This window comes from Leucopleurus acutus (genome assembly GCF_964270905.1).
Source record: "Leucopleurus acutus genome assembly, chromosome: 6".
NCBI classification, from domain to species: Eukaryota; Metazoa; Chordata; class Mammalia; order Artiodactyla; family Delphinidae; genus Leucopleurus; species Leucopleurus acutus.
Window position 1 is genome coordinate 24,137,650 of NC_139149.1, and position 19,768 is coordinate 24,157,417.

General features: G+C 41.0%; 1 protein-coding gene across 1 annotated transcript in view; it reads left to right on the forward strand.

Annotated features, from left to right (window-relative positions):
- MGAT5 (alpha-1,6-mannosylglycoprotein 6-beta-N-acetylglucosaminyltransferase) overlaps positions 1-19,768 on the forward strand; it is a gene marked incomplete at its 3' end in the record, with an annotated part of 361,158 nt that overhangs the window by 234,152 nt on the left and 107,238 nt on the right. Inside the window, exons 10-11 of the mRNA XM_082840634.1 lie at positions 1,590-1,724; positions 17,128-17,261. Of these exons, the coding sequence (XP_082696760.1) occupies positions 1,590-1,724; positions 17,128-17,261 (269 nt within the window). The remainder of the gene's footprint in view (positions 1-1,589; positions 1,725-17,127; positions 17,262-19,768) is intronic.

Below are 19,768 nucleotides of genomic sequence, written 5' to 3' on the forward strand. Positions count from 1 at the left end.
TGCACATTAGAATCACCTGGGGATCTTTTTAGGCTCCCTAAGCCCAGACCATATCCCAGACTAACTAAATGATAACCTATGGGGGTAGGACTCGGGCATAAGTATCTGTTGATGCTTCCAGGTAATTCCAAAGTGCAGGCAGGCTTCAGAACCACTGAACACAGGGTGGACCAGGAGTCAGCGACGGTGGCTGAGCAGGCCAAATGCAGTCCTGTGCGTTTTTTGCTAATCAAGTATCCCGGGCCCAAAGCCACACCCCTGGCTGCTTTCCTTCTCCAAGAGCAGAGCTGAATAGCTGTGACGGAGAATGTGTGGCCTGCAGAGATGCAAGTGTTTACTACCTGGGCCTTTACAGAAAACATTTTCAAATCGTTGGGAAGAAATTGGTTATATGGAACCTACCTCTTTCAGAAACCCAGTGGAAAAAAGGGTGCCTGGGGCAGTGTCAGTATGGAGCTCTAGGGCAGAGCCCTATTGATGACTCTTGCCCTTTGGAGTAGGGTGTCCATAATCTGGTGAAGGACGGCTACGGGGTGTGAGCAGGGATACAAAGGCCAATGATGACTGATTTCTGGGTGAATGGCAGTATGGGTAGCACTTACTTGCCCCACCCATGTGAAATTGATGTATGATCAAGCATGTTGGCTCAGTGCAAGGGTGGGTTTAGATGGATGGGTGGGTTTGGATGGGTGAGTGGATGGAAGGAAGGATAATGAAAACTTATAAACTATAGTGCCAGTTCTGTGATACCTTCTAGTCAGAAGGAAAAATTAGACATAAAAGAAATTTGCAAACAGTACAGGACAGTACAGAAAGAAGTTTATATTGTAGAGGCTAGAAATGGAAGACATTTAGGAGGTCAGTAAGGGCTGTATGATAAGAACAGTCTCTGGGAGAAACTAATAGGTACTGAGTATCTAGTATACATAGGTACTTTCCACTGAATACCTAATTTAACTACCTGAAGAATTCCTGAGAGGTTGCTGTCCTACCGTCTTCTCTGTATCCAGTCCTGTTTTGTGTGTGTGTGTGTGTGTGTGTGTGTGTGTGTGTGTGTGTGTGTTTTAAATGAGGAAAGATTCAGAGAAGTTAAGTTTCTTTCTAAGATCTCACAGCTGCTAGACAGTGGAGTGTGATTTAATTAGTCTGGGATATGGTCTGGGCTTGGGAAGTTGGAAAAGATCCCCAGGTGATTCTAATGTGCAGGCATGTTTGGGACCCACTGCTTCATGTTGCTTCTACAATGATCTGTTTAAATAAAACACATCTGGCCTGTCACCAGTACTTAAAGACCTCCCTAATCTTCTTGACCAGCAAATTAAATGGAGACAGATTGAGACCCAGATCTCCCTTGGTTTCCAAGGCTGTGTTTGTATACAACCATTTGCTTTTGCAAGAGTCAGAATTGAGGCTTTGGATGGACGTGATGAGTGGGCAGAACTTGGATAGGCAGCTGACTGGGAAGGGCCATGCCATCCTCCCTGATAAGGATTCTTGGGATGTTTATTTACCTGTTAAAGTTGCTAAGTGCAGTACCTTGCAGTAAATTGTATTTTTTTTTTTTTCCCTCTCTTCTGTCCTTTCTCTAGAATAATGAAGAAGGTTGTAGGAAACCGATCTGGCTGCCCAACTGTAGGAGACAGAATTGTTGAGCTCATTTATATTGATATTGTAGGACTCGCTCAATTCAAGAAAACTCTTGGACCATCCTGGGTTCATTACCAGTAAGTGCTACGTACTGTTCTTAAGTTTTTTGAGCTTTTTATTTCTTTAACAAGGGTTACATGGTTGCTGGTAGAAAAAGCTTATCAAATATTATCTTTTTTTAAATAATTGTCTCTATTTTTAACATCTTTATTGGAGTATAATTGCTTTACAACAGTGTATTAGTTTCTGCTGTATAACAAAGTGAAAGAGCTATACATATGCATATATCTCCATATCTCCTCCCTCTTGTATCTCCCTCCCACCCTCCCTGTCCCACCGCTCTAGGTGGTCACAAAGCACGGAGCTGATCCCCCTGTGCTGTGCGGCTGCTTCCCTGTATAGAGTGTTTCTCATTCCTAATTGAAGTTCAGATTCTCCTCGGTGCCTTTTGACTTTCAAGTGCTATTCATTATTTTCATTGATTTCTTTTAAAAATAGAAAACATGTATCCAACCTCCTTTTTACCTTCCCTAACACTTAGCTTGCCTCTGTCAGTCTGTCTACACTAATCTCATCTGTTTAATCAAATAATGATTTTGATAAGCTATGGACAGGGTCATTTCTTGTGTTCCTTAGGTTTGAGTTGATGACTTATTTCTCTGTCCCTTTCCCCCATCGGTATTCTTGTCATCCTTAGAAGAGAAATCTGGGCGTAACTTGTCTGAATGCTGGGGTCTTGTACTTTTAAAGACAAGCCTCATGCTTAGTATCACCAGAGTGCATGTGTTACTGTGTGTACAGTTTTTATTAGTAGAAGATCTCACTGTTTCCCTCTTGTGGGTTTGAGACCATGGTTTAGTATTTGAAACAATTTTACATGGAACAACATTTGAAACAATTTTACAAGCATGACACTAAATAACATTGGATTATATAATGAAGTTTTAAAATTTTTTCAATTTCCTTTCAGTCTTTCTAAAGGCTTAGTTTGATACTACTGTATCTCCAACACTACTTTTAACACTTGCGTGAGAGTAGCTGTAAGTCTCAGTGTTCAGCAGGCAAAAAAAAATACCTAGTTTGAGTGTAGTAATTCTTATTAAAGAAGAGTAATATGGAGGATTGATCAAGATGGCCCAGTAGGACGATGTGGGACTCGCCTCCCCCTGTGTACACATCCAGAATACATCTAACTGTGGAACATTTCTCATTGAAAACCAACTGGAAGCGGGCAGAAAGACTCCTGTACAACTAAGACTGTAAGAAAGATTCACATGTAATCGGGTAGGAAGGGAAGAAAAGGGATCAGGCAGGGACCCCTGGGAGGGGACTCAGAGGAAAAGGGAGATTGCACAAGTGGAGACCTGCCCTGGGAAGTGAGCGGTGAGAGCCACAGGTTGGGCACCTGAGTCGTGGGGTTATACACAGGGGAAACAAGCCCCCTTTTTAGGTTGGAGGACCACTGGCACCAATAGGAGAGCTGTGGAAGGCCTAGATCCTGCTTGTGTGGAGCACGTGTGCCCTGGCTTGCTCCTGAGGCAGGGCAGGGAGGACGGACAGAGGTTTCCTGCAGCTGCCTCAGCACGTGCCAGCCCTAGCCCAGCAAATGCTCTAGCCCCACTTACTCCATGTCACAAGATGGCACTGGAGCTGGGATGGCCACACGAGAGAGGAGACTGTGTGACACAGAGGCGACCTGGTCCCAGGATGGAGCCTGGGCAGTGGGGGAGGCGGTGGCCATTGTTGGCACTTACTCAAGCAGTGCATCAGAAGCAGCCGAGACCTCTGACGGCGGCCACTCAACCACAACTCACCCTCCAGTACGTGCTGAGAGGTCACACAGGCTCCACCTGCCAAGGGTGCCGCAGCAAGGCAGGGGTGGAGGAGATTGGGGGCAATGAATGACTGTGAGGGGCAAAAGGGTCCTTGGACCCAAGGCTGCATCTGAGCAGAGCGAGGGAAACAGTTGTTGGTGCCTGTACAGACAGTGCACTGGAGACAGCTCAGATCTCTGTGGTCAAGCTACACAAGCTGAGAGCCTGCATCCTCTGTCCTTGCTTCAGCACTCCCTCGTCCTCTGGGGTAAGGGTCCCAGTGCTGGGAGAAGGGAAAGCACACACTTAAAGGAACAGAGCCAGCTCGGGCCTGAACCTCAGGGCTTCTACTTCAGCACCTTGGCATCAGACTCTATCCCTGATAGGGAGGTGATGGCCATCGAGCAGAGAGGAAGCCCCACCTCACACCCGCCTTCAGCTCTGGCCCCTTCATCTCCAGCCCCACCCATACCAAGGTGATAGCTGCCAGCACACCCTGAGGAAAGGGTGACTTGCATTCACATCAAATCCAGCTCTCCCGCCAAAGGCACTGGGCACACGCAGTCTGTATAGGGGTACTCCCATGTAAGAACACCCCTTCAAGACTGCGGTAGGTCACTTTTTCACCTAAATTCATAGAGGCAGAGAAAGTTTAGCAAAATGAAAAGGCAGAGGAACTGGTCTCAATCGAAAGAACAGGAGAAAACCCCTGAAAAAATAATGAAACAGAAATAAACAAATTACTGCATAAAGAATTCAGAGCATTGGTAATAAGAATGTTAACTGAACTAGAGTAAAGAGTAGATGAACACAGTTAGAGTTTTAACCAGGAACTAGAAAGTATAAAAAAGACCCAACGAAAATGAAGAATTTAATAAGTGAAATTAAAAAAAAGACACAGTAGAAGGGATGAATAATAGACTAAGTGAAATAGAAGTACACCTGAGTCGTCTGGAAGATAGAATAATGGAAATTGCCCAATCAGAGCAGCAAAAAGAAAAACAAATTTTAAAAAATGAGAACAGTTTAAGGGATCTCTGGGATTACATTAAGTCTACCAACATTCACATTATAGGTGTCTGAGAGAGGGAGAGAAAAGGAGATCTAAAATGTATTTGAGGAGATTATGGCTGAAAGCATTCCAAATCTGAAGAAGGAAACATATCCATGTACAGGAAGCACAGAGGGTCCCAGTCAAGATGAACCCAAACAGACCCACATCAAGCATATCATAATTAAAATGATAAAAGTTAAAGAGAGAATTCTAAAGGCAGCAAGAGAAAAATAAGTCATACAGTGGAACCCCATAAGGCTATCCGCTGATTTTTCTGCAGAAACTTTGCAAGCCAGGAGGGAGTGGCATGATATATTCAAAGTGCTGAAAGGGAAGAACCTGCAACCTAGGATATGCTACACAACAAGATTATCACATAGAATAGGAGCGATAAAGAACTCAGACAAGCAAAAACTAAGAGTTCATCAATACTGAACCAACCCTAAAAGAAATGTTAAAGGGTCTTCGCTAAGTGGAAAAGAAGTAAGAATCTATAGGAAAGGGAAAATCCCCCTGGGAAAGCCACATATATAGTAAGTACTGAAGATCAACCAGTTAAATAAGCCAGTATGAAGATTAAAAGACAAAAAAATTATAAAAGCAATAAGGGGAGAAGCATGAAGATTAAAATATGACATCAAAAACACAAAATGTGGTGAAGGAGTAAAAAATACAGATCTGTTAGAATGAGTTTGAACTTAAATGAATACCAATTTAAAACAAGTAGATATAGTTACAGGTCAGCGTAGAACCCCATGGTAATCACAAATCCAAAACCTACAATAGATACACAAAACATATAAAGAAAGGAACAGAAGCATACTACTAAAGAAAATCATCAAACCACAAGGGAAGAAACAAAAAGAAGAAGAAATGAACAGAGAACTACAAAAAAAAAAAACCCAGAAAACAAGTAATAAAATTGCAGTAAGTACATATCTATCAATAATTACTTTAAATGTCATTGAACTAAATGCTCCAATCAAAACACATAGGGTGGCTGATTGGATTTTAAAAAGATCTATCTAAATGCTGCCTACAAGATACTCACTTTAAAGCTAAAGACACACACAGACTGAAAGTGAGGGGATAGAAAAAGATATTTCATGCAAACAGAAATGGCAAGAAATTGGGGTAGCAGTATTCATATCAGACAAAATAGACTTTTAAAACAAAGCCTATAATAAAAGAAAAAGAAGAGCATTATATAACGATAAAGAGATCAATACAAGAAGAAGGTAGTACACCGGTTAACATGTATGCATCCAGTACAGGAGCACCCAAATACATAAAGCAAATACTAACGGACGTAAAGGGAGAAATTGACAATAATAGTAGGGGACTTTAACACCCCACTTACATCAGTGGACAGAGCATCCAGACCAAAAATCAGTAAGGCAACAGTGATCTTAAATGACACAATAGAGCAGTTGGGCTTAATAGATATCTACAGGTCATCACATCTGAAAACAGCAGAATACACATTCTCTTCAAGTGTACATGGAACATCTCCAGGATAAATCACACGCTAGGCCACAAAACAAGTCTCAACAAGTTCAAGAGGACAGAAATTATATCAAGCATTTTTTCTTACCCCAACGGTATGAAACTAGAAATCAATTGCAGAAAGAAAAATGGGAAAAGAACAAACACATGAGACTAAACAACATGCCACTGAAAAAAGCAACGGATCAAAGAAAAAAAGAGGAAGTCAGAAAATACCTTGAGACAAATGAAAATGGAAATACAGTCTCTAAAATGTATGGGATGCAGCAAAAGCAGTTTAAAGAGGGAAGTTTATGGTGATATGAGCCTTCGTCAAGGAACAAGAAAATTCTCAAACAACCCCACTTACCACCTAAAAGAAGTAGAAAAAGGAGAACAAAGCCCAGAGTCAGCAGAAGTTGGAAAATAATAAAGATCAGAGAGGAAATAAATAAAATAGAGACCAAAAAAATAGAAAAGATCAATGAAACCAAGAGCTAGTTGTTTGAAAAGTTAAATAAAATTGATAAACCTTTATCCAGGCTCACCAAGAAGAAAAGAGAGAGGACCCAAATAAACAAAAGAAGAAATGAAAGAGGAGGAATAACCAGTACAACAGGGATCCAAAAAATCATGAGTACTATGAACAGTTAAATGCCAACAAAGTGAACAACCTGTAAGAAATGGACAAATTTCTAGAAACATACAACACGCCAAGACTGAATCAAGAAGAAACAGAGCATTTGAACAGACTGATCACTGGTAGTGAAATTAAATTTGTAAAACAAAGAAAAACTCCCAGCAAACAAAAGTCTAGGACTAGGCAGCCTCACAGGGGAATTCTACCAAACACGTAAAGAAAAACTAACACTTACCCCTCTCAAACTATTTCAAAAACAAAATTGAAGAGGAAGGAACACTCCCAAATTCATTCTATAATTCCACCATTACCCTGACACAAAAACCAGAAAAGACACTACAAAAAAAGATCACAGGCCAATACCTTTGATGAATATAGATGCAGAAATCCTCAACAGTATATTAGCAAACCAAATCCAACATTATATAAAAAGAATCATACACCATGATCAAGTGAGATTTATTCTAGGGACACAAGGATAGTTCAATATTCACAAATCATTCAGTGTGATATATACCACATTAACAAACAAAAGGTTAAAAATCACATGATCATCTCACTAGAAGTAGAAAAAGCAGTTGACAAAATGACATCCATTTATGGTAAAAACACTCATCAAATTGGTTATAGATGTAACATATCTCAGCATAATAAAGGCCATTTATGACAAACCCACAGCTAACATCATACTCAGTGTTGAAAAGGTGAAAGCCTTTCCTCTAAATTAGGAGCAAAACAAGGATGCCCCCTCTCGCCACTTCAATTTAACGTAGTGTTAGAAGTCCTAGCCACAATAGACAAAAATAAAAGAAGAAAAGCATCCAAACTGGAAGGAAAAAAGTAAAACTGTCACTATTTGCAAATGACATAATACTTTATGTAGAAAACCCTTAAGTCTCCACCAAAAAACTATTAGAGCTAATAAATTCAGAGAAGTTTTAGGATATAATATCAATATACAGAAATCTGTTGCTTTTCTATACATTAATAATGAACTATCAGAGAAAGTAAAAAAACAATCCTGTTTAAAATCGCTTCAAAAAGTATAAAATTCCTGGGAATAAAGTTAACCAAGGAGGTGAAAAACCTATACTCTGAAAACTGTAAAACATTGATGAAGGAAAATGAAGATGATACAAAGAAATGGAAAGATACCCTGCACTCTTGGATTGGAAGAATTAATATTTTTAACATGGCCATGCCACTCAAAGCAATCCACAGATTTAATGTGATCCCTGTCAAAATACCCGTAACATTTTTCACAGAACTAGAACAAATATTCCTAAAATTTATATGGAACCACAAAAGAACCTGAACTGCCAAGCAGTCCAAGGAAAAAGAACAAAGCTGGAGGTATTTCGCTTCCTGACTTTTCATTCAGTCTATACCACGGGTCCCTGACCCCCAGGCTGCGGACCAGTCCTGGTCTGCAACCTGCTAGGAACCAGGCCACACACAGCAGGAGGTGAGCGGCAGGCAGGTGAGTGAGTGAAGCTTCATCTGCCACTCCCATCACTCGCATTACAGCCTGAACCATCCCCATCCCTGATCTGTGGAAAAATTGTCTTCCATGAAACCGGTCCCTGGTGTCAAAAAGGTTGGGGACCGCTGGTCTATACTACAAAGCTTTAGTAACCCAAACAGCATGGTGGGAAAGTAAATGGGTATAGCTGATATGAAAACAGTATGAAGGTTCCTCAAAAACCTAAAAAAGAGCTACCATATGTCGCAGCAATTCCACTGCTGTGGTGTATATCCAAAAAAGTTGAAAACACTAATTCAGAAAGACATGTGCACCCCAGTGTTCATATCAGCACTATTTTCAATAGCCAAGGTATGGAAACAACCTAAGGGTCCTTCAATAGACAAATTGATAAAGAAGAAGTGGCATATATATACAGAGGAATACTACTCAGTGATAAAAAAAAAAAAAGAATGAAATTCTTCCATTTGCAGCAATATCCTAGAGGATATTATGCTTACTGAAGTAAGTCAGACAGAGAAAGACACATGTGGTATGATATCAGTTATATGCCAAATCTAAAAAATAAAATGAACGTATTCAGCAAAAGAGAAACAGACTCACAGATACAGAAAACAAACTAGTGGTTACCAGTGGGGAGAGGAGAGGGGCATGGGGCAAGATAGGGGTATTGTATTGAGATACAAATGACTATGTATAAAATAGATAAGCACAGGGAATTATTTTGTAGTAACTTTTAACGGAGTATAGTCAAAAAAAATAATCACAAAAAAGGGGAAGAATAGTAATGTGCTTTTTTGTGTCTTCCATTTATTACAGTTGATACTGTCTTTTATTTGTGGTCTATAAAATTTTCCAATAAATTTTAAAAGGTGAATACATTTAACTAAACATCATAATTGTTTTTGTTTTTGTTTTGCGGTACGCGGGCCTCTCACTGTTGTGGCCTCTCCCGTTGCGGAGCACAGGCTCCAGATGCACAGGCTCAGTGGCCATGTCTCACGGGCCCAGCCGCTCCACGGCATGTGGGATCTTCCCGGACTGGGGCACGAACCCATGTCCCCTGCATCGGCAGGCGGACTCTCAACCACTGCGCCAACAGGGAAGCCCCATAATTATTTAATAGTGTCAACGGTCATGAATTTGGGTAAAAATCATGAAATTAGTACCAGCTTTACCAACTGGTAGTATGTATTGACCTACGTTTTGTTTTGAATCACCTTCCTAAGAGAGCACTCTGAAATCTTTCAGTTAGTACAGCTTGGAAGTCCCTTTATATGTTTCTTTTCTATTGTTATTCTGTAAAGAGATGTTTTGATGTGTTCTTTAACTTAACCAATAAATGCATCTTTAATGGCCTGACCTAGGTTTCTCCATTTCAGGTTAGTTTATAGTTTAGTATTATTAACTTTAATGTCCAAGGTTATTCCAGATTGGAAGTCCTCTAGAATTGAAAGAAATGAAAATTCATAATATTGTTAAAATGACCATAATACCCAAAGCAATCTACAGATTTAATTTGATCCGTATGAAATTACCCATGACATTTTTCACATAACTAGAACAAACAATCCTAGAATTTATATGGAGCCATAAAAGACCCAGAATTGTCAAAGCAATCCTAAGGAAAGAGAACAAAGCAGGAGGCATAACCCTCCCAGACTTCAGACAATACTAGAAGGCTACAGTAATCAAAACAGCATGGTATTGGCACAGAAACAGACATATGGATCAGTGGAACAGAACAGAGAGCCCAGAAATAAACCCGCACACCTACGGTTAATTAATCTTCAACAAAGGAGGCAAGAATCTACAGTGGGGAAAAGACAGTCTCTTCAGCAAGTGGTGTTGGAAAAGTTGGACAGCTGCATGTAAATCAGTGAAGCTAGAACACACCCTCACACCATACACGAAAATAAACTCAAAGTGGCTTAAAGGCTTAAATATAAGGCATGATACCATTAAACTCCTGGAAGAGAACATAGGCAAAACATTCTCTGACATAAATCGTAGCAATGTTTTCTTAGGTCAGTCTCCCAAGGCAATAGAAACAAAAGCAAAATAAACAAATGGGACCTAATTTAACTTACAAGCTTTTGCACAGCAAAGGAAACCATAAACAAAATGAAAAGACAACCTACAGACTGGGAGAAAATACTTTCAAATGGTGTGTTCAATAAGGGATTAATCTAATAACCCAAACAAAAAATGGGCAAAAGACCTGAATAGACATTTCTCCAAAGAAGACATACAGATGGCCAGTAGGCACCTGAAAGGATGCTCAACATCACTAATTATTAGAGAAATGAAAATGAAAACAACAGTGAGGTACCACCTCACACCAGTAAGAATGGCCATCGTTAAAAAGTCTATAAATAACAAATGCTGGAGAGGGTGTGGAGAAAAGGGAACCTTCTTACACTGAGGGTGGGAATGTAATTTAGTGCAGCCACTATGGAGAACAGTATGGAGATTCCTCAGAAAACTAAAACTAGAGCTGCCACACAATCCGACAACCCCACTCCTGGGCATGTATCTGGACAAAACTCAAATTCGAAAAGATACCTGCACCCCTATGTTCATAGCAGCAGTATTTACAATAGCCAAGACATGGAAACAACCTAAACGTCCATCGATGTATGAATGGATAAAGAAGAAGTGGTATATATTTAAATGGAATATTACTCAGCCATGAAGAAAATGAATTACAGTAAGTCCACTACATACCAACGAGTTCCATTCCGAGAGTGCATTCATAAGTCCAATTTGTTCATAAGTCCAATTTGTTCATAAGTCCAACAAAGTTAGCCTAGGTACCCAACTAACTCAATCGGCTATATAGTACTGTACTGTAATAGGTTTATAATATGTTCTCATCTCTGAAAGTTTGCAACTTGAAGGTTTGTATGTTGGGCACTTAATGGTAATGCATTTTGCAGCTATATGGATGGATCTAGAGATTATCATCAAATCTAAGCAAAGTAAGTGAGAAAGAGAAAGACAAATACCATATAATATCTCTTATATGTGGAATCTAAAATATGACACGGGGGCTTCCCTGGTGGCACAGTGGTTAGGAATCCACCTGCCAATGCAGGGGACACAGGTTTGAGCCTTGGTCCAGGAAGATCCCACATGTCACAGAGCAACTAAGCCCGTGCGCCACAACTACTGAGCCTGCACTGTAGAGCCCGCAAGCCACAACTACTGAGCCGGCACGCCACAACTACTGAAGCCTGCGTGCCTAGAGCCCATGCTCCGCAACAAGAGAAGCCACGACAATGAGAAGCCTGCACACCACAACAAAGAGTAGCCCCCGCTCGCCACAACTAGAGAAAGCCTGCGCACAGCAATGAAGATCCAATGCAGCCAAAAATAAGTTAATTTTTTAAAATAAGTAAATAAATTAAAATATGATACAAATGAACTTATCTACAAAACAGACTTACAGACATAGAGAACACACTTGTGGTTGCTGGGGGTTGTGGGGGTGAGGGTGGGGGAGGGATGGACTGGGAGTTTGGGATGAGCAGATGCAAACTATTATATATAGAATGGATAAACCACAGGTCCTGTTTTATAGCACAGGAAAGTATATTCAACATCCTGTAATAAATCATAATAGAAAAGAAAACAATGAAAATTCAGAATATTAAGAATCTTCTCAAAAACAGAGTAGGGGGGAACACCCATTGTTGTGGAATTTCTTTGCAGTGGCAGTGATTTTCTCACTGGGCAGTGAAATGGTCTTGGGCAGAGTAAAGGGATTCATTGAGAGGAGACTACCCACTTTTCATTGCCTTTTGGATACACAGGCAGACCTCAAAGATACTGAGGGTTTGACTCCAGGCCACTACAATAAAGGGAGTATCACAATAAAGTGAGTCACACGATACGTTTGGTTTACCAGTGCACATAAAAGTTATGTTTATACTATACTGTAGTCTATTGTGTGCAGCAGCATTAGGTATTAAAAAATACATACCTTTATTTATTTATTTATTGGAACATAATTGCTTTACAATGTTGTGTTAGTTTCTGCTGTACAGTGAAGGGAATCAGCTATATGTATACCTGTATCCCCTCCCTCTTGGACCTCCCTCCCACCCCCCCCCCCACCCATCCCACCCATCTAGGTTGTCACACAGCACCGAGCTGAACTCCCTGTGCTATGCAGCATGTTCCCGCTAGCTATCTGTTTTACACATGGTAGTGTATTTATGTCAAACCTAATCTCCCAATTCGTCCCACCCTCCCCTTCCCCCCATGTGTCCACAGGTCCGTTCTCTACGTCTACATCTCTATTCCTGCCCTACAAATAGGTTCATCTGTACCATTTTTCTAGGTTCCACATAGATGCGTTAATATATGATATTTGTTTTTCTCTTTCTGGCTTACTTCACTCTGTGTGACAGACTCTAGGTCCATCCACATCTCTACCAATGACCCAGTTTTGTTCCTTTTTATGGCTGAGTAATATTCCATTGTATAAAGGACACGTACCCCAATGTACATACCTTAATTTTAAAAATCCTTTCACAGGTATGAAATGCACAGTGTGAGAATATAATCAATAATATTGTAATATCTTTGTGTGGTGACAGATGGTAACTAGACTTATCATGGTGATCGTTTTGTAATGTACAGAAATACGGAATCACTATACTACACACCAGGAACTGGTATAGTGCCATAGGTCAATTATACTTCGAAAACAAAGACAAAGTCATGGACAAAGAGATCAGACTTGTGGTTACCAGAGGAAGGGGACGGGGCGAGGGGGAGTTGGGGGAGTGGTAGTCAAAAGGTATAAACTTGCAGCTCTAAGATAAGTAAGTACAACCCAAGAGCTCTTATCACAAGGAAAAAAAATTTTATTTTGTATCTCTACGATGATGGTTGTTCACTAAACTTGTGGTAGTCATTCCACGTTGTATATAAATCAAATCATTATGCTGTACACCTGAAACATATTCTATGCTGTGTGTCAATTATATTTCAATATAAAACTGGAAAGGGAAAAAAAGTTTATATACTTTATTGCTAAAAAATGCTAACCAACCTCTGATAATGCAGGGTTGCCACAAACCTTTAATTCGTAAAAAGTGTAGTATCTGCGAAGTGCAAAAATGTGAAGCACAATAAAATGAGGGGTGTCTGCAGTTTCATAAAAAAGCAAGATAAAAATCTGGGTTTGGTCCAGGATAGCACTCTTCCTTCTGCATCAGGTGTTTTCCTGTTTTTTGGTTTGTTGCTTTTTTGAAATCTTCATGAATCATGGGCCGCCATAAATGTTCTCCGCTCTATGGGAGTAGCCATATTTCTTGTTGCTAATAGACCTTGTAAATAAGCAAACTTTGTTTTTCTTTTTAGCTACAGCATTGAAAAAAAGAAAGAGCTGTTTTTCTCTGGCGTTTTGTGACTGACAGGCATCTGATAAATGTGCAAAAGGAACTGAGCGTCCCTAGACTTACATATTCTCATGATTAAGCAGGGCTGTTTGGGTGGAAATATATTCTCAGTGGTAGCGTTTAGGTCAATTAAAAAGGATGATTTTATTATTTAAATGGTCACCATTGATTGGTATTTGGTTCTTGTTGGATGAAAAGGCGTATTTTCTCTGAGGGGATTTTATGGAAGAGTGTTTTATCCCTCCTTTCTTTAATAAATCATCTGTGTTAATGATATTAGCTGGCAGGAGGTCTGTTAGGACTTCAGTGCTGCCGTCTTTGTGGTCTCATGCAGCTAAGATCTCATCCAAAGGCCAAGCAGGTCCTCTAGAAAGTTTCTTGCCCATTTCTTTCCCTTTTAAAGATTAGAAATTGTCGGTGCTCTCTGTATTCATCTTGGATGATGGAAGATGATAAGAATTCTATTAAATGGAAAGTTATCAGTTGGTTTTTTTATTTAGGAGCAAATCTATAATTCCTGTTGATCTTGGAAAAATATTTATAAATTCTGTCCAATTTATATAGGGACCCAGGACATTCGATGAAACATTTATTAAATACCTACATGCGACTAGTATTCTGCTAGGTACTGCAAAACTCATATCCATTTTGCTTCATGTGAGGCCTTTGCTGAGCATGGACAACACACAGGAAAGTGAGATGCAAATAGTCCAAGATATACTGTGTTTTACATCAAACTCCAAATTAGGAAGTAGGTCCTGGCAAGGAGGTTGTGGGCGTCCATCTCGTAATAGTGTGGCTTAGTGCAGAGAGAATGTTCCAGGAATCCTCTGGCATTGCTGCAGCCAGCCCTGTGAGGAGGCCAGCTGCCTCAGGCCGCGAGGCAAATATCTTTTTAAGTCATCAGTCTGTTCTTGATGCTCCAGACACACAGAAGACATTAGAGGAACAGCATCAATACTACCGGCACACACCCAATTCCAAAACACACAGGTGTAGAAAGTGATTGAAGAGGGAAGACTATAATTGTTCAGCCTCCTCTGTCCTAGACAGAGATCAGTCTCCTGCCTTGGGTTTATAAGACAAACCCAGATAAGCTAAAAAAAACCAGACAACTCCCAAACCAAAGCTTCAAGTATAAGCATGTAGAGTTATAAGTATCTCACGCATCCCATCATTCATTCTGTAGCCTTCCGTTGAGTAGAAGCCAGCCTCACGTAGCGTACATATAGGCCCCATGTAATAAAAGTCCAAGATTTCAGGAGTGAGGCTCCTGCCAGGCATCTTTCCTCATCAGGGTTTGTTTTAGTTATCCACATTTAAAATAACACCACTAAAACTCCAAGTTCAATATAGAGTCACAAGCTAGAGACGGTCAGTCAATGACAAACAAGTGGAGGTAGCCAGAGCCTTCAAGGCAAAGGTTTCTCTGATGAGGGTGGCCTGTTTCTCCCTGCTGTGCCTGCTCAGGGCCCTCTCACCTTGGAATCCCAGCTCTGGCCCTCTTGAGGGAGCTGAACCTTCCCCAGCCCCAGTTGTCAGTGTGAGTCTCTCCATCCCCTCCGCCCCTCTCCTGTAGTGACCTTGGCAAGCGTTGCCACCATCATCCCAGCTGTTTTCTTTTTTTTTTTTTTTTAATTGAAGTATAGTTGTTTTGCAGTGTTGTGTTAGTTTCAGGTGTACAGCAAAGCGATTCAGTTGTTTATACATATATATCTAGTCACTGTGAGGATCGAATGTTCGTTGAGAGCCACATGGGAATCCAGAAGAAGGACACTGTTTCTGGGGTCGGTTTGTATTTAACTCTGTGGTCCTGGCCCGCGCTCCTTCCACCTTGCCTCCCTTCTCTCTTTTCTTCCTTGTCTAGACAAATAGTGCTGAGCTCTGATGTGAAAATCATCACACTAAAATGACAGTTTACTGTTGCTCTTCCTGGAAAATCCTATCTGGTGTTTGCATTCTTTTTTTCTGCAATATGCACTGATGTAAAAATAATTGGAAGATGGACTTCCTCCTAGTGGGGAAAGGAAGAAAGAAAGTGAATCAGATGCTTAAAAGTCATTGCCGTCATCTGATTCTAAAATGTGGGCTCTATCTTCATTTACTTGTATGCTTATTGGTCCAGTAAGAGCCATTCAGAATTATTCCTGATACATAACAACAGAAAATAGTGCTTTTTCATTGGCCAGTCATGAGTTAAATTTACATCAGTGTTTTGAGAATCAGTGATGAAATAAATGTAACCAAAATCAATAAATTCTGTTTTAGTATTGATTCCTTTCTTCCGATTGGTCATTCTTTATGCACTCCAAAACAGTGGTCAGGAGGCTTTTTCTGTAAAGAGCCAGATAGTAAATATTTTAGGCTTTGCTTGACCATGTGGTCTCTGTTGCAGCTACCAAGTCTCCTGCTACTGTGTGAAATCAGTCATAGACGTACAGAAGCAACTAGGTTTGGCTAGTTCAAATAAAACTTTATTTTTGAACACTGAGAGTTGAATTCCGTATAATTTTCACATCACAAAATATTCTCCCTCTTTTTTTTCTAACCATTTAAAAATGTAAAGAACATTCTTAGCTAGAAGGCCGTACAAAAACAGGCGATAGACCAGGTTTGATTGATGCTGTGCTAAGGCTTTTGTGGAATAGCCAAACAAAACATTTTCAGTTTCACTTCTTTTTGAGCTCTGGGAGAAAATAATAATGCCCTCTTACTATCAAATACATAAAAATCACCACTGCCTGTTGAGTGAGATTCTAAGCTTTACCTAAAATCACGTACTGTAGTTAGTTGATGAAAATCTTGACTAGTTGTTGAAGGAGACAGGACATGCTATGTGCTCTAAGCAGAATAAGACCTCCGTCTCAGTCCGCCCAGGCTGCTGTACCAAATCATCACAGCCTGGGTGGCTTATAAGTAGCAGATATGTATTGCTTACATTTTGGGAGGCTGAAAGTCTGAGATCAGGGTGGCAGCATGGTCAGGTGAGGTCGCAGACTTCTCATGGTATCTTCGTACGGTGGAAGGCGCTAGGGAGTTCTGTGGAATTTCTTTTATAAAAGCACTGTTCCTATTTATGAGGTCTCCACCCTCATGACCGTATCACCTCCCAAAGGCCCATTTACTAACACCACCTCCTTAGGATTTCAGCATATGAATTTGGGGGGACATAGTAACCTCTAAAAATGGTAGTTCTGTATTTCTTCCACAGTTGTTCATTAGGCACCACTGTATGCTCAGCCCAGGCTAGGGGTACAGCAGTGACCGGGGCGGTCTGCAGTCCCAGCATGGCGGTCCCAGCATGGCGGTCCCAGCTTTTGGGAGCTTTTTATTTCACTGGTATTGGAGCATCTTCTGTGGTTAGTCGACTCATCTAGAGCAGATTGTACGAGCTTTGTGATGGCTCTGGCTCGGAAGCCACGTGTGGGGATGTTTGGTAGACATGCTAGTATAAAACCTCTCAATTCCTGCCCAGTGGCATTCAGTTTAAAGGATTCGTCCATCTTTGGTGGTCCCTGAGGGGGTAGAGCTTTTGTTTCTTCGACTCTGGGGTCAAGGTTGTAGTTTTACCCATGGCGTCTTTTATCTTTCAGGTGCATGCTGCGTGTCCTGGACTCTTTCGGCACTGAACCAGAGTTCAACCATGCCAACTATGCCCAGCTGAAAGGCCACAAGACCCCCTGGGGCAAGTGGAATCTGAACCCGCAGCAGTTTTACACCATGTTCCGTGAGTAGTTGTGTCTCACCTCTACTTTCCAGAATGCTGCCAAAGACAAATGGGAAAAGAAAGGAGGCCACCATGTGTTTTCAGTTGTGATTCCCGGAGCCCTTAGCTATAGAAATGGGTGTTGTAGAACCTTTTTTCTTGGGAATAACTGGATTTTTTTTTTTAAAACCGGAATTGAAAGGCTATGTGAACATTTTGTAAAAAACCTTAGAAATGTTCTGGAGAAAAATATTCAATATGAGGTGTCACTGGAAACCATCTGGGAAAGGACTTTGGATGGACTTTGGCAGGCAGTAAACATGCTGCATGCGACACAGACACTGTTTAGGGTCCACTTGATGATTCAAGAGGAATGAGGTCTTCCATGTGCATACGTTTTCCAAGTAATTAAATCTTCATTCTTTAAGCATCAACCTTTGTAAAGAAAAAGAAGTCAGTCTTTTCAAAATGGAACGATTTAAAACTGTTTCATACCTTACTGGCTTCTTAAACTTTGGGCCTAGGATGAAATCTCAACCTCTCTTGCTCACGTGGTGTCCATGTTGCCACGAGCAGTGATTATTTTGTAAAGTGTTGTAGTGGACAGGCTAAAAGTTGATGAACCTGCTGGCCCCAACTGTAGCCTTTCAGCAATTTTCTGTGTTCCTTTCCCACAATCACCATTTCTTGTTGCTGCCATCAGTCTACCTGCCCGTAGCTTCATTTCGTTCATAATTAGCTGAGGACTGTGAAGCCAAATACCGGATCCTGTAGTATTCATGCCAAAAATGAATTTATTGTTTAAGTCCCCAGACCTTGGTGATTCCCCCTGTTGAGGTGAATTCCTGTTCTGGAAATGAAAGGTCCCCCGAGTTAAACAGTCCATTTGGACACTCAGAGTGCAGATTTCCATTTTCCTAAATTATCGGAATAATTTTAATCCAGAGATTTCCATCCTGGAATTAGGATCTGAGGTGCGAATCTGTTTCCTTCTTTAAAACCCAAGGCCCTCTGCCGTGCCTTTTCCCCATGTACTGACCCTTCCCCCTCACGTGCAGCCACCTGAAGGTGACCTTTTGTCGGATTCACTAAGTGCAGCACGAACACATTGGACTAATCCTTGGGTGTGAAGTATGAGAAGGAAGGATGAATTAAGAAGGGCTGTGGCAGATGGGGAAGTGACTTTAAAAATCGACTCATGTTTAAATGTTCATTTTAGCTCAGAGCGGTGTTTGAGAGTGTTCTGTATGCATCGTAGACATGATTATTACCGCTCCTGGAGCTCTGTCATCCTATCGTAGCCTGTCACGGGGGCACAGTTCAGGGGACAAACTAATATAGGGCATGGTGGGTGACAGGTGGCTGGCAGCATGGTGAGACATGGCTAGAGTTACCTTTGGATCGACACTGCTGTGTAACTTTGAGGGCCTGGGATGAGGTGACACAAAATAACCTAAGAAGTGGCTTGTGTGTTACTTCACATACATAAAATGTTAGCTGTGTCCAAAATGGCCAACACTACTTAAATGACACGGTATATCTATTCCCTCCGTGGGATGGTATTTCCCTATATCTGGGGCGTAGAAATAGGAGGCTTTTCCAGAAAGAAGTTCTCTTTTAGAATGTTGGAATTCAGAGTCCAAAAGAACTTATTTTTATTCTCCATGAATGGAGGATTTCAGCAGTGTTGGCTGATTGAATTGAAATCAATTCACTGCTTACAATATAACTAAAGATGGAAAAATAGATTAATTCTTGTTAACCTGGGAAAGGGATAGTTTCTTAACTGACTCAGAATTCAGCAGGAATCGGGGGTGGGGGTGGGGCGGGGGGCAAAACTGATACATTTGTCTGCCTGAAAAAAAACGAAACCTGTATGGCAAAATCAACAACACAGAAAAATAACACCATAGCAGATTGTGTTGCAGAGGATTAATATCACTAATGTATAAAGAGCTTGTAAAAACTGAGAGGAAAACATTCCACAATCCAGTAGGAAATGGGCAAAAGCAGTTCGGAGGAAAAAGAAATGTATTGCCCCCAATATATGAAAACATGTTAACCTCACTGATGATAAGAGAAATGCATTTTAAAACTGCACCAAGATCCCATGTCCCGCATATCAGATTGGCAAAAATCTGAAAGTTTGCTGACGCAGCTCTTCCTATGGTGAGACTTAGGGGAAGCAGTGGGAATGCAGCCCGGCTGGTACTTGCCCCTGTGCGAGGGGATTTGTCACTGTCTAGCATAGCTTCCTAGGCACCCTTCCTTTGACAAGGTCATATCTAGGAATCCATCCCAAAGATAAGTGAGCAAAGGTCAGACATGGTATGTGTACAGTGTGTACAAGGCCATTTATTGTGGCACGATTTGTACTAGGAAAAGACTGGCAATAACCCAGAGGTTCCTAATAGGGGACTGAGTGAATAATATGGTCTGTTGATAGAGTGAAGTCATGTGTAACTGTGCAAAAGGGCCGAGGGAAGACTCCAGTCTCTGGAGGGAGATGTCTAGGATATATTAAGTGG